Raw genomic sequence first — 20,209 nt, forward strand, 5'->3', positions numbered from 1 at the left:
GGATCCAAAATCGTGATGATCTCAGTGCTTTCTCCTCTTCACAACATGTCATCCTATGTTTATTTTTAAAACCGAAGCTGAGCCAGAATTGGAATGTTTGGTAGAGCTTTAACTTTGGAAAGCCGGATCAGGCGCTCTGCACCAGGTGTGAGCTTTTTCAGTACTGGGGGCCACATTATAAAAATAGAATGAACCCTGAAGCAGCAACAGATTGCGACTGCTTAATTTGGATCCACTTTTCATGAATGGGGTGGGTGCCAAATCATAATTTGTGGACGATGTTGCATCTGTTCTGGAACTTTGCATACAAAGTGTGAAGCCTTTTAGAGCAGCCCCTGAGCAATCTGAGACACATCCAGCACTAATGAGATACTAAAACTGAACTTAATTTCTCTTGTAAAGTGTGTGTTTCATGTGGGGGGGGGGTGGACCTTTTTCAGGATGAGCTCTACATTGGGCTGGTGGAAAGCTATCAGGGGCACACAGAGAGTCACTTCCCATGGAAACAAAGGCACACAAACCACTCACAATTAACCTTCTATTTTCTCCATATACTTTTTTAAAGGTTTTTTTTTTTAAAAAAAGAAAAAAAGTTCCCCATCTCCTTTTAGAACTCCTGTAATCCCATGCAAATAACATGCCGGTTTACAGCTGAACAGCAAACCTTGCCTCAAACTTCATAATGCAATTGTACACATGTGGTTGAAAGATGCATGGACACTTTTGCCACCAACATAAGCCTACCTCTCTGCTGAGTATTTCCCCTTTGCATTAGGCTTTTTGCAGAGGAAGGAACTGCCATTACACAGTAGATATGTGTAGAGACATAGGCTAAGGAGTCCTGGTTGTTCTTGCCTGAGACAAGTCGCTAATTTCCTAACCTGCTTCATGAGTTAGAGATGTTGCTGTTTATCACCTGTAGAGCATCCAAAATATTTTGAAGTGCTGTGTACATGTTGAAAGATAAGGCATGGCATAGCGTGGTAGTGGGTGTGGCTGGATCAGAGCCGCAGCTCATTCTCACTTGTGCATTTGGGGGGGGGGGGCATGGCAAGGACACACAGGGGAGGTTGGATTGGGCTTTGACTCCCCCATTGCAACTCTGCTCTCACTTCGGTCATGCCTTCCTCCTCAAAATCTGAACACAGAACACCAAGCTGTGATGCTGTCTGACCATATAGCATACCAGGAGTGCTCTGGGCCTGGAAACAGGAAATGTAGCTTTCTAGATTAGTTAGACCACAAGAGGGCAGGCAGGGCAGGTGCACTGAAATCAGTAGCTGTTGCTTTGGAGCTACCTTGGGCACCCACAAGAGTTAAATATGGGCCACGGATTGGCCACATGTGCTTCCAGTTGTCAAACGGACAGTAAGATTTCAGCCTAACTTTCGTTGCCCAGAGTAATTTCGGGTGTTTGGGGGATATTTTCCCAGCTATGCAAAGATGAAAAGATACAATATCAGAATGTCAAAACATACATGTGGGGAATGTCAAAACATACACGTGTCTGCTATTTTACAGCTATATTTTTCCAGTTCTGCAAAAGGGATGCTCTTAGTTGTAGTACTTCAGATTTAATTACTTTCTGGTTAGTTGTTCATTTACTGTGGGCAAGCTGACCAGAATATTCACAAAGGTTTGTGTTGGATTACATGAGCTTCATTATCAGGCAGGAGGAGCAACAGCACCTGTCACACTAATGAGTAATTAAGTAGATGTGCAGTATTGCACTTTTGCAGGGGTGTGTTGCTGGCTGCTTCAGGTTGAGCAGAAACGCTACAATCTTATTTGAAGGTGGGTATCGCCCCATGGAAGGATTGGCTGTGAGTTGTTCTGGTATTAGGTGTAGAAGCACTTTGCACTGCAGTCATTCAGTGGAGGTTTAAGAAGCCTTGTCATGCTTTGCTTAATATGTGTTTTGTTTAGCTAGGGCCTTCCCAAAACTAGTCGCTCCACCAACCTACGTCAGAGCCTAGCAGTTAGTTGCCTTCTCTTCTCCATGCCACTTTCCCATTGGTGCCTCCCTCTCCCAGACAAATTAAAGCAAAGGCAATTGCCATAAATTGCAGCAAGCATAACAGGTGAACACTGAGTAAATTGGAAAGTCTGCTCATCTGCCATGCAATTATATTAATGCTCCCAGGTTTTCTTAAGGTTCTAACCTAAATGTGTGTACTACTACTTGGGTCAAGAAGTCTAGTTCAATTTCTGGAAACTTGTGTGGATATATATATATCATAAAATGTAGACAATTCTAGACTGTAAAAACCTTAAAGTGGTTTACAAAAGATGTAACAGTAAGATCAATAAAAAAATTACTTTAAAACTGTGAAAGTTAAAATACTAAAACAGATTAGAATTACCTCAACTTTCTAAGCATCTGTCAGTAATATTCTACTACAGTGTTCAGAGTTTGAGAGTAATGCAGAGAGCAATGCTTTGACTGCTTATTACACACACACACACACACACACACACACATTCTGTCACTGATTAGCTGCTTCATTAAGTTGTTACTGGAATGCTGGATATTGGCGCTTGCAATCTTATACATATTAAACACTTTAGCATTATTCTCCCTATTCTTCAAGGCAATGAAAGCCAGCTCGGAGGCCACTGAACTCCTTCAGAACATACGCCAAGCGAAAGAAAGAGCCGAGAAAGAACTGGAGAAGTTGCAAAACCGGGAAGACTCTAACGAAGGCATGAAAAAGAAATTGCTCGAAGCAGAGGTTGGCAAAAGCTTTTAACTTTTAAGTTGTTTGAGTAACCGGAAAGTCCACTTCAGGCATACCAAATCCCATCCTTGGTTTGATATCCTGGCTTATTTAACTCCCTGTGGGTTGTACAGGTCAGGCTTCTTGAGTCTGGTTGAAATGGGAAGCTGCTGTTTAGACTAAACCAGGAATGGAAGGTTTATTAAACCCCTCTTCTGTGTGAGTCTGAGACTTATATTGGCTTGTGCTTGTAACCATAGATGAGGAGTGAGGAACCACTGACCCTCCAGAACTACTACCTACAATGGTTATGCTTTACCTGCCCAGTTGGAGGCAATAATGCTTCTGAAGGCCAGTTGCTGGAAATGAGGGATGGGGAGTTCTGTGGTCCTGCTTGTGGGTGTCCCATAGGCATCCGGTTGGCTATTGTGAGAACAGGATGCTGTACCAGATGGACCATTGGCCTGATCCATCAGGCTCTTCCTTTGTTTTAGCAAAGCATGGTCAATGACCAGAGATTATGGGAGTTGTAGTTCAGCAACAGGGACGCGGGTGGCGCTGTGGGTTAAACCACAGAGCCTAGGACTTGCCAATCAGAAGGTCGGCGGTTCGAATCCCCACGACGGGGTGTGCTCCTGTTGCTTGGTCCCTGCTCCTGTCAACCTAGCAGTTTGAAAGCACGTCAAAGTGCAAGTAGATAAATAGGTACCGCAATGGCGGAAAGGTAAACGGCGTTTCCGTGCGCTGCTCTGGTTCGCCAGAAGTGGCTTAGTCATGCTGGCCACATGACCCGGAAGCTATACGCCGGCTCCCTCGGCCAATAAAGCGAGATGAGCGCCGCAACCCCAGAGTCGGTCACGACTGGACCTAATGGTCAGGGGTCCCTTTACCTTTACTAGTTCAGCAACATGTCCCCCACACCTGCCATAAACCACCCTTTTTTAATATCTGAACTGGACTATGTTCTGTCAAATGAAAGAATTGTGGTTTTTTTTGTTTTTAAAGCAAACAATATTTATCCTTGTTTCTGTGTTCAAGTACTGTTTTTTCTCTAAAGAATATATATATTTTTTGCTGGATTTGCTTTTTAAATTAAACTTTAAGGGGGGTGGGTATGTAATTTAGGGAGTGGTACTGAAATGGTTCTACTGTGACTGCTACTTGCTGTGTGAACACCCAGGGCTCCTTTAGCCTCAATTCTGCTTTCCTGAATGTCGGACAGGAAAGGCGCCATTCTCTGGAGAACCAAGTGAAGCGATTGGAAACGGTTGAACGCAGAGAGAACCGACTGAAGGAAGATATCCAGACGAAATCTCAGCAGATCCAGCAGATGGCGGATAAAATTTTGGTGGGTAGTGATTACAAAATGGTAGACTGGAGCAGAATAGTGGGCACAGTTTCTGGCTCCATAAGATGCAGTGGGAAGTGTTAACATTTTGAAAAGTTTTTTTTTTCTAGATGTTAAAATGTGTAGCCGGAGCCAGGTGAAACCAAATGAAGGGATTTCATGCAGATTCTTGGGCTCTTGGTTCAGGACTGAACATTTAGTGTAGGGGGCCTTTTGTGCAGATGTAACACAACTGTGGTTCTGTGGCAGAAAGAAGAGTCCAGCTGGCTTCTCAGTGTCTGACAGCAAACTGTAGACACATGGAAGCTGGTAGAAGGCCTTGGATAGTTTTTTCCCCAATTAACCTATAGCTGCTTTTTGTAACAAGGCAGGGCCAAGAGGATGTCTTCCTGTTCTCTGTCTCTTCTGGGCTGACACATAGACTGACATTATTTATTATTAGGATTATATGGTGCCCAGATTCTCTTAGCATTGATTCATTAGTGCCTAATTCTCAATGAGATCTATCTGTGTATGGGATGTACCACTTCACACTGTGGTTCACGTGATGGAATGTTCTTTAGTACAAAAATCTAGGAATTGCTCCACATAGCAAACTATCATGTTAGGGACAAGGTTGTGCCAATGTCCTCCTTCCCTGCAAATCTGGTTTTAGATGCTTTTAATCCCAAGTACATGTCTCAAGATGTGCCTCTGAATGTCAGCTGTTGAGTAGCAGCACAGAGAGGCCTGTTACTTTCATGTTCTTATGAAAGGAACCTTATTGAATGGAGGAACATGCAACCATGTGAGCCCTGACCTGGAGACTGTGCCTGGGCTGTCCCCAAGACATAGGCCGAAATCATCTACATCCTGTCACAGGTAATCTGCAGTACACTATAGTGCCCATGCTGCAATGCAGCCAGGCAAATTGCACCCATGCGAGATAGCTGTGGCACAGCTAAGTGAAATGCACATAAATTTATCTTATTCGTGCTCTGCTGGCTTTTGATGTGGCAACATTGAGGGAACTAGGCAGAGCTGGTCAGGAGTAATATAGGTTCCAGGAGACTCTTGAGAGTCCCATGGACTGCAAGAAGATCAAACCTATCCATTCTTAAGGAAATCAGCCCTGAGTCCTCACTGGAAGGACAGATCGTGAAGCTGAGGCTCCAATACTCATGAGAAGAGAAGACACCCTGGAAAAGACCCTGATGTTGGGAAAGATGGAGGGCACAGGGAGAAGGGGGCGACAGAGGACAAGATGGTTGGACAGTGTTCACGAAGCTACGAGCATGAGTTTGACCAAACTGCGGGAGACAGTGGAAGACAGGAGTGCCTGGCATGCTCTGGTCCATGGGGTCACAAAGAGTCGGACACGACTAAACGACTAAACAACAACAACAACAACAACAGTGAAATCCCTGCCCGCTCACCTGGTAGCTCTCTCACATTCCATTATAAGTGGAATTTGATGGGAACCCTTTCTGCAGTGTTATTTCAAAATGCCTGCTTGCCACGTCAGAGAGACTTAAAATTTCCATTTGCTTCGACAGAAGCTCTAGAACTCAAATAAAACATGTTTCGGAAACTCCGTACCCATCCTGTGTTTTGAGTTGTGTGACAATAAAATCTGCAGAGCCCAGCTTGGGAAGTCTTGGCAACCTCTCCTGTGTTGCAATGTCTGTTGCATCTTCCCTGTTGAAGAACCGAATGAGTCATCGTAACTCTTTCCTCTCCAAATATAAATGGTTGGATGCTTTTCAGTGCATGGGAGAGAAAGGATTTCCTTCTTTGCTGTACATGAGTTTCACTTTTTGTTTATGATGCCTATGATTGTTATTTATGAATTTTGTTCACTGGGGAGCCAGGCAGAGAGACTTGCAGCTGTTGTTGCAGGACCAACCCAGGGCCATTTCAGCAGTTTCAGATTCATTCGTTTTGCATCAGTCTTGTTGTCCAAAAACACTCTCTCTCTCTCTCTCTCTCTCTCTCTCTCTCTCTGTATGTGTGTGTGTGTGTGTGTGTGTGTGTGTGTAGGTACGTATGCTGCACTCTCACCCATTCGTATCTGTCAGGGGTTCCTTAAGACATGCATCTGTGTGTGCTCATAATCCTCCATTTGCTTATGCGTGCATCCATATATACATTGTGGTTGTATGCCTGTCTGCACTCAGGCACATGCATATAAGACTGCTCATTTTTGTTTGTTTATAGAAACAGTTATACTGTCTTTTCCCCCCTGTGAGGGCCCCCAAGGTATATGAACGCCTACACATGCTCTTAGCTTCCATAGCAGGGCTTTACTAATCACAAGCACCCCAAAACAATTTACAACCAAGCAAAAAATACAATGATAAAACCACATAAACAGGTTTAAAAACAGATTGAATGAGACAGTGTATCATTTGTGAGGCCCAAATGCCCAGGAAAACAAAAACATATTTGCTTGGCACTGAAACGATGGCAAGATTAGTGCCAGGCGGGCCTCCCTGGGGAGAGGGGTGGGAAGGGAACAGAACATTATTTATTTTAAAAAACCTGCTTAATTGTAGAGAAGCTATTTCAGCAGATCACTGCCATCATCCTCCAAAGGCTGCTGCAAAAACAAAACCAGATGATGATGATGATGATGATGATGTTAATTTGAGAAAATTCAGGGTGAGGGAGGGCTAAGCTTGAGGAATTTGTGCACCCTCTACTTTTCTCTTCAAACCTCAGATTATATAGCTCTCAATAGTATGAAACCTGCTTAGGCTTATAAATAAAGCCTTTTGCAAATAAGACAGTTTGAAAAGTCTAAAATAAATCCAGAACATCTTTATTTATAAAAGAGGTAGCTGCTTCCAAGTAGGCAGTCAAATGAAAAAACAACAACAACGTTATCTATACCTTCTTGTAATTAAAGGTTCAGCAGTAGGTGTCTGAACTGCTTAAACCTTTCCAGAGAGGAGGGTACTGCAGTTTCATGTCCTTGTATCATTAGTGTGGGGTTCCAGGCTGCTTCTCGACCCATGTGATTCAGTGATATTCCAGGCTGGACAGCTCAGAACAGAATTCAGTTAAGTCCAGTGCACCAGATTGAGACAAAAGCTGCACCTTTAAACCTCTCATTGCATTAGCTAGAACTAAAAAAGGTGTGTGTGTGGGCGGGGGGGCAAGTCTCCCTGGGGAAATCAGCCAATCAGTTTCCTGGATTTTGTTTACCTATTCTGGGCTGAAATGTGAAGCCTCTTATGTATTAGATCATAATACATGGAGCATTCAGGGATGTTGCATGCTGCAAAATAGGCATGGTAATATCCATGCAAAGTTTCTATGCTTCTGCCTACAAAGAGGTGCTTTTCAAAGAGGAAATGGGTCACATCTGAAGTGGCCCTTGAAGGATGAGGCATTGGTGACATTAGGAAGGGCACAAGAGATGAATGGTGGCGTTAGAAAAGGACACATCAGAGAAATGAAAGGCCCCTCTTGCTTAATGAACCACTGGATCAGCCAGATGGATCAGCCTCAGCACTGCCTTGTAGCATAGGAAATTATCCTCTCTCTAGTTGATGCTGACAACATCCTTGCAAGCTGGTGCATATAGTAGATAGGCCATAGCGGTTGTTGATGACAGCAGTCGAGAAAACGGAAGTTCCATTTTAAAGCCGCCACGCTTATAGTGCAAGCTGTGGTTTTGGGGACCTATCCAAACTGGCAAAGAAATGTGTCTCGTTTGCAAGCAGCTTTAGACACACTTTTTTTTTTAAAGGTGGGATTCCCTTTCAATATATTTTCACATGCTTCTAGATGAGCTGTCCTAAATCAGGGTATCTTCCTATCTCCTCTTGAGCAAACTCAAGACCTGGGAACGGGGGATCCCTTTGGAGGAAACGGTGAGGAAGTAAATTCCCAAATTATTGGAAAAATGGGCACCATACCGTTTCTCTTGACTAAGAAAAGATCCCGCTCAAACTGGGATCTGCTCTGAAAAAGACTAAAGCTAGACAAGCGAGAGAATTGCCAAGTATACATTTTGTCTTAGGTTTTTTGGAAGTGTAGGTGGATGCTGTCAGTGGCTATGGTAACGGGCGAAGAACAATCCTTTAAAATTATTTATCTTTGCCTCTGAGCTTATATTGACTTTTAAGTGGCTACTCCTCGACTCGGGAAGGATCCAGACACACCCAGAAGCACACAGATACACACTATAATACTGATTGTAAGTTAAATATGAAGCTGCACTCTGTGGCCTAGAAGGAGATGCTCTGGATTTATTTATTGAAATAAGGGCATTACATTCCAGGCCTTAGATTCAAATATCTCGCTTAGATGGTTGAGTTATTTATAAAAGTATTTAAATACCACCCTCGCATAAAATTTCAGGTTGACATACAGCAATAGAAAACCATAAAAGCCATTAGAAATACTGCAAAACAATCATTAAAGTGGCTGGCTTCTCAAGAAAACGTTTAAACAGCTGCATACTATTTATATACTTTCATGAATATGCATTTCAGGCATTTGCCTCTCATGAATGCAAGTGGATTCAGTAATGTTTCGAACCATTCAGTGACTTCTTGATGGCATCACTTGCCAAAGGCCTTGAAAGCTGTTTCAACCCTTCTTTTGTGTGTGCAGGCTGTTGAATCAAGAGAGTGACTGAAATCAGTTTTGACCTGTGCCCGAGCAAAATAATTGTAGCCTAAGTCTCTTTAAAAATGTGTACTTGTGTGACAGCGTCTGTTGTTGCTGCAGCATCTGGAAAGAGCCATCCAAATGGGGCGTTTGTCTGATGAGGCCTGACCCGTAATTGTCTCCCCCGGAGCAAGAAATGCGTAGTTTGTGGTGTGCATTTCATGAGTGTGCTTGCGGTGCCATTCCCCCTCTTCCTTAATCTTTGATACGTTTAAACCTTTGTTTCCAGGAATTAGAAGAGAAGCATCGGGAGGCACAGCTCTCCGCGCAGCACCTGGAGTTGCATCTGAAACAGAAAGAGCAGATGTATGAAGAAAGGATCAAAGTAAAGATACCTTTTTTATCTTCAGGCGTGCTTAAAAGATGCATGGCCCTCTGCACAAAACCCCAAGTAGTTGTGCTTTTAAAATTTCCAGCTTCCTTCTCCCTCGCTCCTGCACTTCTGAGGCATTGTCTCTGTCTCTCTCAGTGTCTGGAGTGGGTAAACATGCTTAGTTGACTTGTTCTGTCATGCTGGTGGTGCCTTGTGGTCGGAGATGGTTGCTTTGCAGGTGTCAGAAGTAGTTTTGCAATGCTATTTAATAAAGTATTGCTTATTTGTGAAGTCTTAAAAGGCCAAAAATCAGAAACAGGGAGTGAGAAAAGAGTTGCTGTGTTTGGGTCACATAACTACAATGGTACCTTGGTTCTCAAACTTAATCCGTTCCGGAAGTCCGTTCCAAAACCAAAGCCCGCTTTCTCATAGAAAGTAATGCGAAATGGATTCATCTGGTCCAGACTTTTAAAAACAACCCATTAAACAGCAGTTTAACATGAATTTTTCTCTCTAACGAGACCATTGACCCATAAAATGAAGGCAATAAACAATGTACTGCAGTCACACAATCAATCAGTCAGTCAGTCAGTAGCTGAACTGGGTTCCGCAGAGTCACAAAAATGAAACAAAAAAGAGCTACAAAAACTCAAAATAAATAGCAAAAACAGAGCAACCTCAGCGTAACACTCAAATCGGAAATGTGACACTCAAAATGGAGCACATTTGGCTTCTGAAAAAGTTTGCAAACTGGAACACTAACTTCCGGGTTTGCAGTGTTTGGGTTCCAAGTTGTTTGAGTACCAAGGCGTTGGAGAACCAAGGTACCACTGTAGTCAAGTTTTTTCAGAGCAGTGTTGTCTGCCAGTGACTCAAAGGATGCATCTGTTCACTTTCTTTTTTGGGGGAGGGGGACACGAGTGAAATTATGCTGCACCATCTCAATTAAATGATAAAGGTAAAGGTAAAGGTACCCCTGCCCGTACGGGCCGGTCTTGCCAGACTCTAGGGATGTGCGCCCATCTCACTCAAGAGGCCGTGGGCCAGCGCTGTCCGAAGACACTTCCGGGTCACGTGGCCAGCGTGACATCGCTGCTCTGGCGAACCAGAGCCGCACACGGAAACGCCGTTTACCTTCCCGCTGGTAAGCGGTCCCTATTTATCTACTTGCACCCGGAGGTGCTTTCGAACTGCTAGGTTGGCAGGCGCTGGGACCGAACGACGGGAGCGCACCCCGCCGCAGGGATTCGGACCGCCGACCTTTCGATCGGCAAGCCCTAGGCGCTGAGGCTTTTACCCACAGCGCCACCTGCGTCCCTCAATTAAATGATAGGTGCCACTTATTGGGGAAATTCAAATTGCAAAATTTTTGTCCTTTGGTTTCCCCACCCCAGCTCACCCTTTATGATGTGAGCAGCACTACTGTCCATTTACACAGTAGTCTGATATGTGAAGGAAACTCCTTAGAATTGCTGAAAACACCTTTGCTTAAAGCATGATTCAAGATTTTTAAAGATGTTTCTTAAATACCACGGAAAGGGGGGAAAGTTATATGGATGTCAGGTTGTTATTATTTATTACTAAAATCTCTTATATGCTGCCTTTAAATTGAAGCAGGTACTTGAAAACAAGGCATAGAGTAAAATGGGCACTGAAGTATTTGACTGTAGCAGCAATAGAAGCCTGAACAGTTCGACTCCAACCTCCATCATCTTAGGTTCCCCTTCAAACTTTAAAAAATACACATTTTTTATATTGTGAAACACACAAACTATGTGACTGTGGGGGGGGAAAGGTAGATTAATTCCAAATTGCCAAATGCTTGTATTTTAGCAGTGGTTAAAAACAATTTTGCAGATACTAATGCACGCATACCACTACCAGAAGTTAGTTTGCTATGTAATTTCTGGTGATTGTCAGAAATGGAATTCGAACCCACGCCTCTAGGGTGTAATTTCTGGTGATGTAAAAAAAAGGCAATCTTTGTATTTTATTCTGGGAACCCCGTTGATATTCCTGTTAACAGCCAATATGGCATATTGTGCTGCTTTGCTCTACGTAATCAAAACACCTTTGGATATATTTACGAAGGAAAAATGAATTGCATCGAAACACTTTATCTAGCAGACCTGAGCATACCTAGTAACCGGAGGGAGTGTGACCTCTTTAACAGAGGTGGCCCCAAGCTGCTTTGTGCAGTGGGTTTTGGGAATTCTTACTGGCAGAGTGAGAGACAGTTCTGGTCCATGGAGCACAAATTGCTGGTGGGAATTTTGAGCAGCTTCAGTTCTCCCAAGTCAGCTCCAGTAGGTCATATCTGTCTCCTACTTCACATTTATTAGTTCCCAGTAGTGTCCCATGTTCATTAAGGGCCCAACTACTCGAAAGTATAGACTCTTTGTCACCCAACCCTCGCCTTGTCTTGGGAGGTGACTTCAATGTCTGGATCGGCATTGTTTCCCCACAAAATACAATATTATCTGGACTAAACTTGGAGGACGAACCTGAAATCTGTCAGAGGGCAGCAGTGGACACCACCTCTAACCGCGCTGGGAAATATCTTTGTGAACATAACCTTTTGTTCTGCAATGGTCACGGTCAAGGGGATCAAGAGGGTTATTTTACTTTTATCTCCCCCAGAGGTTTTACTAGCACCATAGATTATATCCTAACTTCTAATAATGTGCCAATTAACCGAGATACCTTCAGCATAATTCCCAGAGCTGAAAGTGACCACTTTCCACTTGAGTTATCTCTGACATCATTACTTTCTCCTGTCTTTCCCAAATTATTGGATGTTCATTAAGGGAAGAATGTTTCATTTAACATAACATATGTGAGCAGAAGAAGCTGCTTTAAGCTGCATTAGGCCATTGGCCCGCCTGGTCAAGTAACTGTCTACTTTGGCTAACAACGAGTATCCAGGGGTTGAGGCAGTTGTCATTACTGGTCCTGCTACTTCAGTTCCTTTAACTGACAATGGCGAGGACTGAACTTGGGACCTTTTCGTACACAAGGTTTGTGCTCTGCCTCCATGCTACGGCCCTTTTCTTTGAAGCGAGAAAGGAGGAAGGGCATAGTGCTTTGCATAAGACTCCTGCCCCAAATCCTAGAGAACTGCTGCCAGTCAGTGTAATATAGACAGCCCTGTGCTAGATAGACCAGTGGTTAGACTTGGTGTAGGTCAGCTCCCTTATATTCCCAATGTTTGCCATAGGAAAAGATTCAGGCAACAAAATGTCTTGTGCCAGCCTTAATTCTGGAACCGTCCCCTTGATGACGACTGGCAATAGGCACGAAGGAAGAAAGTAAGCATGTATTTCTTTTTCTTTTAGGTGCTTGACCATCAGATGAAAAAAGATCTTGCAGACAAGGATGCGCTCGAGAACTTGTTGAGAAAGCATGAGGAAGAAGCCCATGAAAAATGCAAAATTCTTGCAGAACAGAAGGCAGTATGTGAAGCTCCGATTTACTTACAAACACAAACAAGCCGGGATATGAAGTTGTGGTTTAAAGTTGGCTTTCAAATCCTGGCTTGTTTGGAAGCTGTGAACCACAGTTCTTGGTTTGCGTGTAATGGGAAGCTATGGTTAACTTGCAGCTTCCTGGCTTGTCTCCCCATTCATTTTGATGGGACATTGTGGGTGAATGGAGCTTGTGCGTATCTTGGCTTATTAAGCCAGAATTTGATTTCCACGAACTCGGCCTCTGTCAGTCAGTGTCACTAAGGTGACAGTGTGAGAGAAAAATATATCCCTCTCAACTCTCTCCATGCCATTCATAATTACATAAACCTTGTCATATCACTGCCTTGCTTGTCTCTACCTTAACCTGTGCTGCACAAGAGCTTGTGTTGAAAGACGCCCTTATATCGCAGTGCGGTGTCCTAGATCAGCTTTGCTTGAGATGCAGTCAATGCACTCATCCTAAATGCTTATTTCTAGAGCAGCAACTCCTAGAATTGGGCCATTGAAGAGCTTCCTAAGAGCAGTTTGAGAGAACTGCATTGTAAACAGCTTCTGTGTGGTCCTTAGCCAAAGGGCTTGTTTGTGCTAAATTGGGATCCCTTGAAATATGTCCACAAATATCCAAGGGGTAGCGTGCTCTTAATCTAGTTTTAATTTTCTGTAAAAATAAATATGAGCAGATTATTGTTGGTGCCTCTGTATGGGAATCCCTGTTTGGCTTTGCTAAACCGGACATGCTCCATATAACTGTGACTGCATTCCCCAGCTTGAATAATTTGATCTGTTTCAGCAAGACACCATGCTATATATTCATATCTGGAGAGAATTGCTTTGTTCTGAAAGAAGCACACACAGCATTTTTCAAATCCCCATGACATCAGCTTGTCTGCAGGAGCCCTGTGCACATGTGCCGTGGAATGCCTGCACACAGCAGAAGTTTCTGGGGAGTGCTGCAGGGTGCACACACAACTAACATGAAGTGATGAGTAGCTTCTGAGCCCTTCTCCAAATTAAGAATGTGTCCCAGTTTTGCATGGCAAAGGAAGTTCAGTAATGGTAAGTGAGCTTGTCAGCCACCACTAAACTTATTATGTAAGGAATCCTTGCTTAAGCCTCCAAGGAACCCCTGGGCTCTTCCGAACATAGTTTGAAAGCCACCCTTAAGTCATATTAACTGTAGGTATCTTTCTTTCAGATGCTCAATGCCATGGATTCAAAGATTAGGTCTCTGGAACAGAGAATAGTGGAACTGTCTGAAGCTAATAAGCTTGCAGCAAATAGCAGCCTATTTACGCAGAGGAACATGTAAGCATGAAGCTGTCCTTTGGCTCACAGCCCCCTGGGGAAGTTTGGAGTGCCTGTAACTGCTAGTGAAACAAGCCCTTTTCTGTGCTTTTCATAAAGAACCGATGACTCGAGCGCATTTTTCTAGCTGAAGAGAAATTCCCTGAAATCTCCACTGCCTCCTGTTCGGCTACTGTGTCTATTAGCTCTTGCTAGTCAGAAATGTCCCTTTGGTGTGAGGTGCCTTAGTAACCTTTCCCTCTTTTTTATTTTTTGGCATGCCACTTGATTAATTTTTGCTTTAAATTTTTATTTTCAGTTCCCGAACCTCTGAGACATTTTCTGAGTGAGGAAAATTGAGATTACGCAAATTTCTTGTGCGTGCAATGATAGCTTTAGGTAGGAGAATTAACAGCTGTGACTTGTCTCCAACTAAAGTTCTCTTCAGAGGAGACCCATTGAAATTAAAGGACATAGTCAAGCTCATTCGTTTCAGTGGGTCTACTCTTGAGTAGGATAGGAATTGGATACAACAGGACAAACTCCTGAGGGTTATAGTTATAAAGCAGGGGGAAAGCAGATACTGTATACTACTGTTTCCAGGTGTGTTGTCCGTATTGTGGTTGTGAGCAGCATTAAGTCACAAGGGGGAGCAGCTCTTAAGGGTTGCTCTTAACTTTGAACATAAGAACCATTAGCCCATCTAGTCCGGCATCCTGTTCTCACAGTGGCTGACCACTGTGTGTCTATGGGAAACCCTCAAGCCAGGACCCAGGCACAAGAGCACTCTCCTCCCACTTCTATTCAGTTAGCTTGTTGTCCTAAAGCCCAGTTGTAAAGGTAAAGGGACCCCTGACCATTAGGTCCAGTTGTGACCAACTCTGGGGTTGCAGCGCTCATCTCGCTTTACTGGCTGAGGGAGCCGGCGTACAGCTTCCGGGTCACGTGGCCAGCATGCCTAATCCGCTTCTGGCAAACCAGAGCCGCGCACGGAAACGCTGTTTACCTTCCTGCCGGAGTGATACCTATTTATCTACTTGCACTTTGACGTGCTTTCGAACTGCTAGGTTGGCAGGAGCAGGGACCAGCAACAGGAGCTCACCCCGTTGCGGGGATTCGAATCGCCGACCTTCTGATCGGCAAGTCCTAGGCTCTGTGGTTTAACCCACAGCACCGCCTGCGTCCAGTTGTAGGATTAGCCAATTTTCATTTGTAATTAGGGAGAAGACTCAAGTCACATCCGTGCTCTATAGTCGCAGTTTTGGTGATAAATGTGACCTTTTCAAAATAAAAGTGTTCATATGATTGGATGGGGTTGACTGCTGATGCATCAGCACTCCTGGCCTAGGGAGCCATTTCTTCTGCACCCCAATGTAAGAAAAGGCTTTTGGCCAGGACTAGAGTACATCTTCCCCCCCACTTTTCAGGAAAGCCCAAGAAGAAATGATTTCTGAGCTCAGGCAGCAGAAATTTTATCTGGAAACTCAAGCTGGAAAATTGGAGGCCCAGAACAGTAAGCTGGAGGAACAGTTGGAGAAAATCAGTCATCAGGACCACAATGACAAGGCTCGCTTGTTGGAGCTGGAGACTAGATTGCGAGAGGTAAAAGTTTGCTTGCCAATGTCGGTATTGCTGCTGCTTCTATAAATGAAACTGAATTGTCTAGCTGGCACTGGCAAAATGGCAGTGTGGCAGATTTTCTCTGTCCCTGTGGTAGCTCCAGGTGAATGAAGGTGAAGCTTCTCAACCCCCTTGAACAGGATGATAACTGTGGAGTGTCTGTTCATAATTTCAAGATGAAACTGCCTCTTGTCATGGGAGAAAGTGGGGTGACTGCTCAACATGATTATTTTAGGTCTCATTGGAATGGCTTTCACAGGGCTGTTTGGGCATAGTTTTCAGTGGTACGCAGAGTAGATCAGTCTGTAATTTGGGTCTGAAGACTAGCTAGACAAGTGACTCTTTTCCCCTCATTGTATATTTTAATGTTGGCCTCCTTCAGAATGGTACGTGAAGCTTTTTCTAGGATGACATCCTTAAAACTGCATGTTAACCTACTTGGTTGCCATAAACATCTGACAGGTTTAATTATTCAGAAGTGGCAATGCTTACAGCAGATGGAAGATCAGTTTTGGATTTTGAAAATGTGTTGCTGACGCTTTTTGAACTGCAGCCGAAACAAGAAATGACAGAGAGAGAAACTCAACAGCCTGCTTAGCTGGACGTTTAGACAACTACAGGCGGCACCCCAGTTATGTGCGATCAGTTCACTTCTGATTTATATACTCATGGTGCTGGAAAATAAATAATTCAGTTCAAACCCAGAAATGGTGGGAGAGAGCCGGTGAGTCCTTGTGGCCTCCCCAGAGCCCAAAGAGGACGTCAGTGTGGGCAGAGGAAACCCCAAAGACTTTGTTTATGCTGCTCAGCCTTCCCGCCTAACAGCTGACGTGCAGGGTATTGCAGCAGCAGCAGCAGCAGCCGCTTTCCTATGCATCCTCCAGCCTCCTGCCAGCCCCCGAGTTTCAATTCTAGTTGTGGATATTTTTGGATACAGTATTTTTGGTATGGGTTGAAGAGAAAGTGGCATAGAGGGTGTTTAAAGGTTATTTAGACAGTGCTCCCCACTTTACACGATCTATGCACACAGTGTGTGGTGGAGAATGTAACCTCTGCGTAAGTGGGGAGCCACCTGTATTAGATTATATCCTCACTGTCAAAAATGTAAATTTATTAAGAAACTGGTGTCCCATAGTATTAGGAAGGAAGAAGTGAAAATTAATGTTGATCTGTGTATGGAGAGAGGCAAATATTCTGAGGGTGGTTTTCACTGGAGGAATGAGCTGCAAGGAATGCAGGTGTTGTTGAAAAGGGATATGAGAGTGAGTTAAGGTGTGTGTGTGTGTGGGGGGGGAAGCTTTCCAAATGAAAGCCTGTCCTTGCATGCAGTTGAGCAATTCATGTACATCTGGCCACATGGGTGGTGGGTTGTGATTGTCACGGCATAAGCTTTTGTGGACCAGAGGCCACTTCAATAGAGGTGTAGTATGATCCTTGGTATACATTTTTCAAAAAATGGTAACATGTAAGAAAAGCAATTTGTGACAGTTCAGTTAGAGTTTCAATGTTTGCAAAATAAGCCCATTGAACATGCATGGCAGTGGTAGTTCATGATAATTCACTCAGCAGTGCTAGGATGATTGTGTTCAGGCCTGTAGCAGGACAGGAAACCACTGTCTCATTTCAGACCCAAATAAATTCAGCTATTTCACCCTTTCAAATTCCTCCAGAGAATGACAACCGCCAGGTCAGAAGCAGAGTATCCAGGGAGATTAAAATGTTCTCCTTCTGCTTTGTGAATATTATCCTATCTGATATCAGATTTATGTCCAGGTGTTCCTCTGCATGGAGATGACTTTTTTGTCCTACATAAACAGCAGAAGGACATTGCTGAAAGATCTTAAGCAAACTTCCATTTTGAAGTTCATACGTATCAATACTGTATTTAAACTCTTCAGGTTAGCCTTGAACACGAAGAGCAAAAATTGGAGTTGAAGCGGCAGCTTACAGAATTGCAGCTCACCCTCCAGGAGAGGGAATCTCAGATTTCGGGGTTGCAGGCTGCCCGCGCAGCCCTGGAAAGTCAACTCCGGGAGGCTAAAACTGAGCTAGAGGAGACCACGGCTGAGGCAGAAGAGGAGATCCAAGCTCTGACGGTAAGCTCCAGAATTCTGGGCTGGTGTGAGGAGCTGTGCCCTTGAAGCATACAATCCAGTGATGCTCTTGAGTGGCTTGAAATTGTAATATTGAAATATACCCTTGGCTGAGAATGATCATCTGCAGATGGCTTAGCTTGATATGTTTTGCTTTGCTTCATCTTATGTCTCTGATGTTTGTTGAAAATGTGCTCCTAACAGATCTGCACTTATTTTTTTTCATATGGATCAGCTTCCATAGATGTGATGTTTTTCTTTGTCTGGGTTTGTCTCTTCAGAGTAAAGGAAATATGCCTGATCAGGCATGGTGACTTCCTTTTAAGGACTAGAACGTTGCCATTGTTCTACTTTCTACTTGTCATCTGGCATGTTCAAGATTTAGACAGTCATTTTGCGTTCAGTGAAAGTACCCATATATGGTGTCTTCAAATTCCTCCTTTGGGGCACCAGTCTCATTCCTTCTACCTGTTTCTTTGAAACAGGAGCACAGCTAAGTGACATTGAGAAGAAGTATAACTCCATTTCTGTTGCCATTTTGAAACCCAGTCCAGACACAAAGGCTTTTACATCCAGGCCTTTTTAGAGGAGGGGAAGATGATCCGTTGGTGAATGATCTTTTGGAAGAGTTTACCCAGCATAACATGAGGATTGTAACCAGCTAAGCTTTGTACTCCGAGTAGACCCATCGAAATTAATGGACCTAAATTAGCCACGTCTATTATTTTCAGTGGGTTTACAAGCAGTGGACTAACATTGGAGTGCTCTGTTTTAAAGAGTGCACCAAGAGCACCTAAAGTCCTTACGTGAGTTGAGATGCTGTCATGAAGCTGTAGAAGGAAAAGTTGGGAGGGTGAATGATCAAGGCTTCTGAAAGGGGGAAGAAATGCCTGCAGTAGACTTCTTCTCTGTGCTCTGAATCATGCCTTGATATCAGAATATAAACTAACAGTGAACTCAAGCTGGGGCCTGCTCTTATCCAGCATTCCTTGGATTCTGAAATACCATATGCTCTGCCTTTCATAACTACTTTAGGATTGTACAGCATTGGCATTGAATTATCCTGGTTTAGAGGCAAGAAGTGCGACAAAAGGGTCCCCAAAAGGGCAGTAGCTCTGAGAATTGATGCCAGCTTCGTGTGGATTTCCCTTGAGATAACCCAGTATAGGGCATAGATTCCTCAGCCTCCAAATACAGCATATTATTGAAGTACACTGTCTTTATTTTCATGGAAGTTTGGTGACATTCTGCCAATATATATAAAAATTAATGGTCAGATTTAACTTTGAAAAAGGCTGGTTACAGGTAAGTAACTGATGTTTCAGAACCACCATTCCTGTGGATTTGTGTCCCTTTTTTTCACAGAAGTACTGAGATTTTGTTCGGGTGGGTGAGGATTCTCTTTAATATTGTAGTTTCATGCTGCTGTGCTGCCCCGTTTTTAAAGGAAGCTGGTGAAATAAATGTTGCCTTATACTTGTTCCCTAACAAAGGTGTCAGTTGTATATCTTACTATGCAGAAATAGTGAATCCTTCATTAAGGTACTCTTTCATTTTTTATCCCCTCCCCTGAACTGAACCTAAATGTATACTATATGCTACTGATTTTTTTTAAAAAAAAGATCTTGCCCTTGCAAAACAAAAACCCAAATAAACAACTATGTGCTTTATGAAGCTGGATCTTCACTTTAAGGTTTGCCAAATTGTTGGGTGGTAGAGATTATTAACTCCTGCTTTGGCTGCCAGCTGTGGCTTCGTGCATCCAGCAGTGCTGGAAGTGGGCTTGTGTCTCAGTGGATGCTAATGAAAGGAACAGTGTCTTTCATTAGGGACCCCTTTAACCGCTTTTGCAGCTGTACCTTGGGGCTTGAGGGATTAAGCAGTAGACCGGTGCATGTATTGCTTGTGGTATTGGTATCCTGTGGAAGGAAAGCCCGACCTCTTCTGCGTTCAGAGATGCACATAAGCTGAGTGCTAACCATTAGGAAATGCAACTATACTAGCGCAGGAAACTTGTGAGTAATGAATGCCGTGCTCTATCCCATGAGTGGTCAACCTGAGGCATGGGTGCCATAAGTGGCACAGGCAGTAGGAGTTTGTGACACTCCTGGACTGAAGCCCAAGGCTCCGTGGGTCATGCTAGAGAGCATAGGGTGACTTTTCACATGGGTGGTTGTACTGTAATGCTTTCTGTAATGCGATTGTCCAAAGTTACCTAGAATCTATAATTGCATTGTCTGCTCCCAAACTAATGGAACTTGGGGCTCCAGAGAGACGCTGATGCTCAGAGTAGAAAATGCTGGGCCAGTTGGACAAATCTATAAGGAAGCTTTCCATGGGAAAGGGTCACAGTGTGGCTTGGAAACGCCCATAGTGCCAACCTCTGCCATGCTGTGCTGCTGCCTGCTCTCTGGCTCAGTGGATGCGAGGCAAAACCTAGCCCAATGGTTTCTTCGGGGGTTTTTGGAGGGTGGTGGGAGAGATCTACACATGCGCTGTAGTGCCTGTTAGAATGGCAATGTCTTGTACGTTGGACTTCTGACACACTTGCAAAAGGTTGGCCACTGCTCTGCTTCTCTATCCGATCTTTTCCAGTGCAGATACGGAAATGTGGAATATTTGGCTTCTAGGCCAATAGAAACAGGGGCATGCTGTATGAGATGATTTTACTTAGCACTAAAATGACAACCTGCATTTCCTCAAAAGAG

General features: G+C 43.8%; 1 protein-coding gene across 12 annotated transcripts in view; it reads left to right on the forward strand.

Annotated features, from left to right (window-relative positions):
• Window positions 1–20,209, forward strand: part of CIT (citron rho-interacting serine/threonine kinase) — a 116,079-nt gene that overhangs the window by 43,496 nt on the left and 52,374 nt on the right. For all 12 annotated transcript variants that reach the window (XM_083478418.1, XM_083478420.1, XM_083478419.1 and 9 more), the window contains 7 exons: window positions 2,592–2,732; window positions 3,940–4,065; window positions 8,954–9,049; window positions 12,373–12,489; window positions 13,700–13,809; window positions 15,216–15,390; window positions 17,307–17,504. In XM_083478418.1, the coding sequence (XP_083334544.1) occupies window positions 2,592–2,732; window positions 3,940–4,065; window positions 8,954–9,049; window positions 12,373–12,489; window positions 13,700–13,809; window positions 15,216–15,390; window positions 17,307–17,504 (963 nt within the window). The remainder of the gene's footprint in view (window positions 1–2,591; window positions 2,733–3,939; window positions 4,066–8,953; window positions 9,050–12,372; window positions 12,490–13,699; window positions 13,810–15,215; window positions 15,391–17,306; window positions 17,505–20,209) is intronic.

Source organism: Podarcis liolepis (assembly GCF_965112155.1).
Source record: "Podarcis liolepis genome assembly, chromosome: 15".
Taxonomy (NCBI): Eukaryota; Metazoa; Chordata; class Lepidosauria; order Squamata; family Lacertidae; genus Podarcis; species Podarcis liolepis.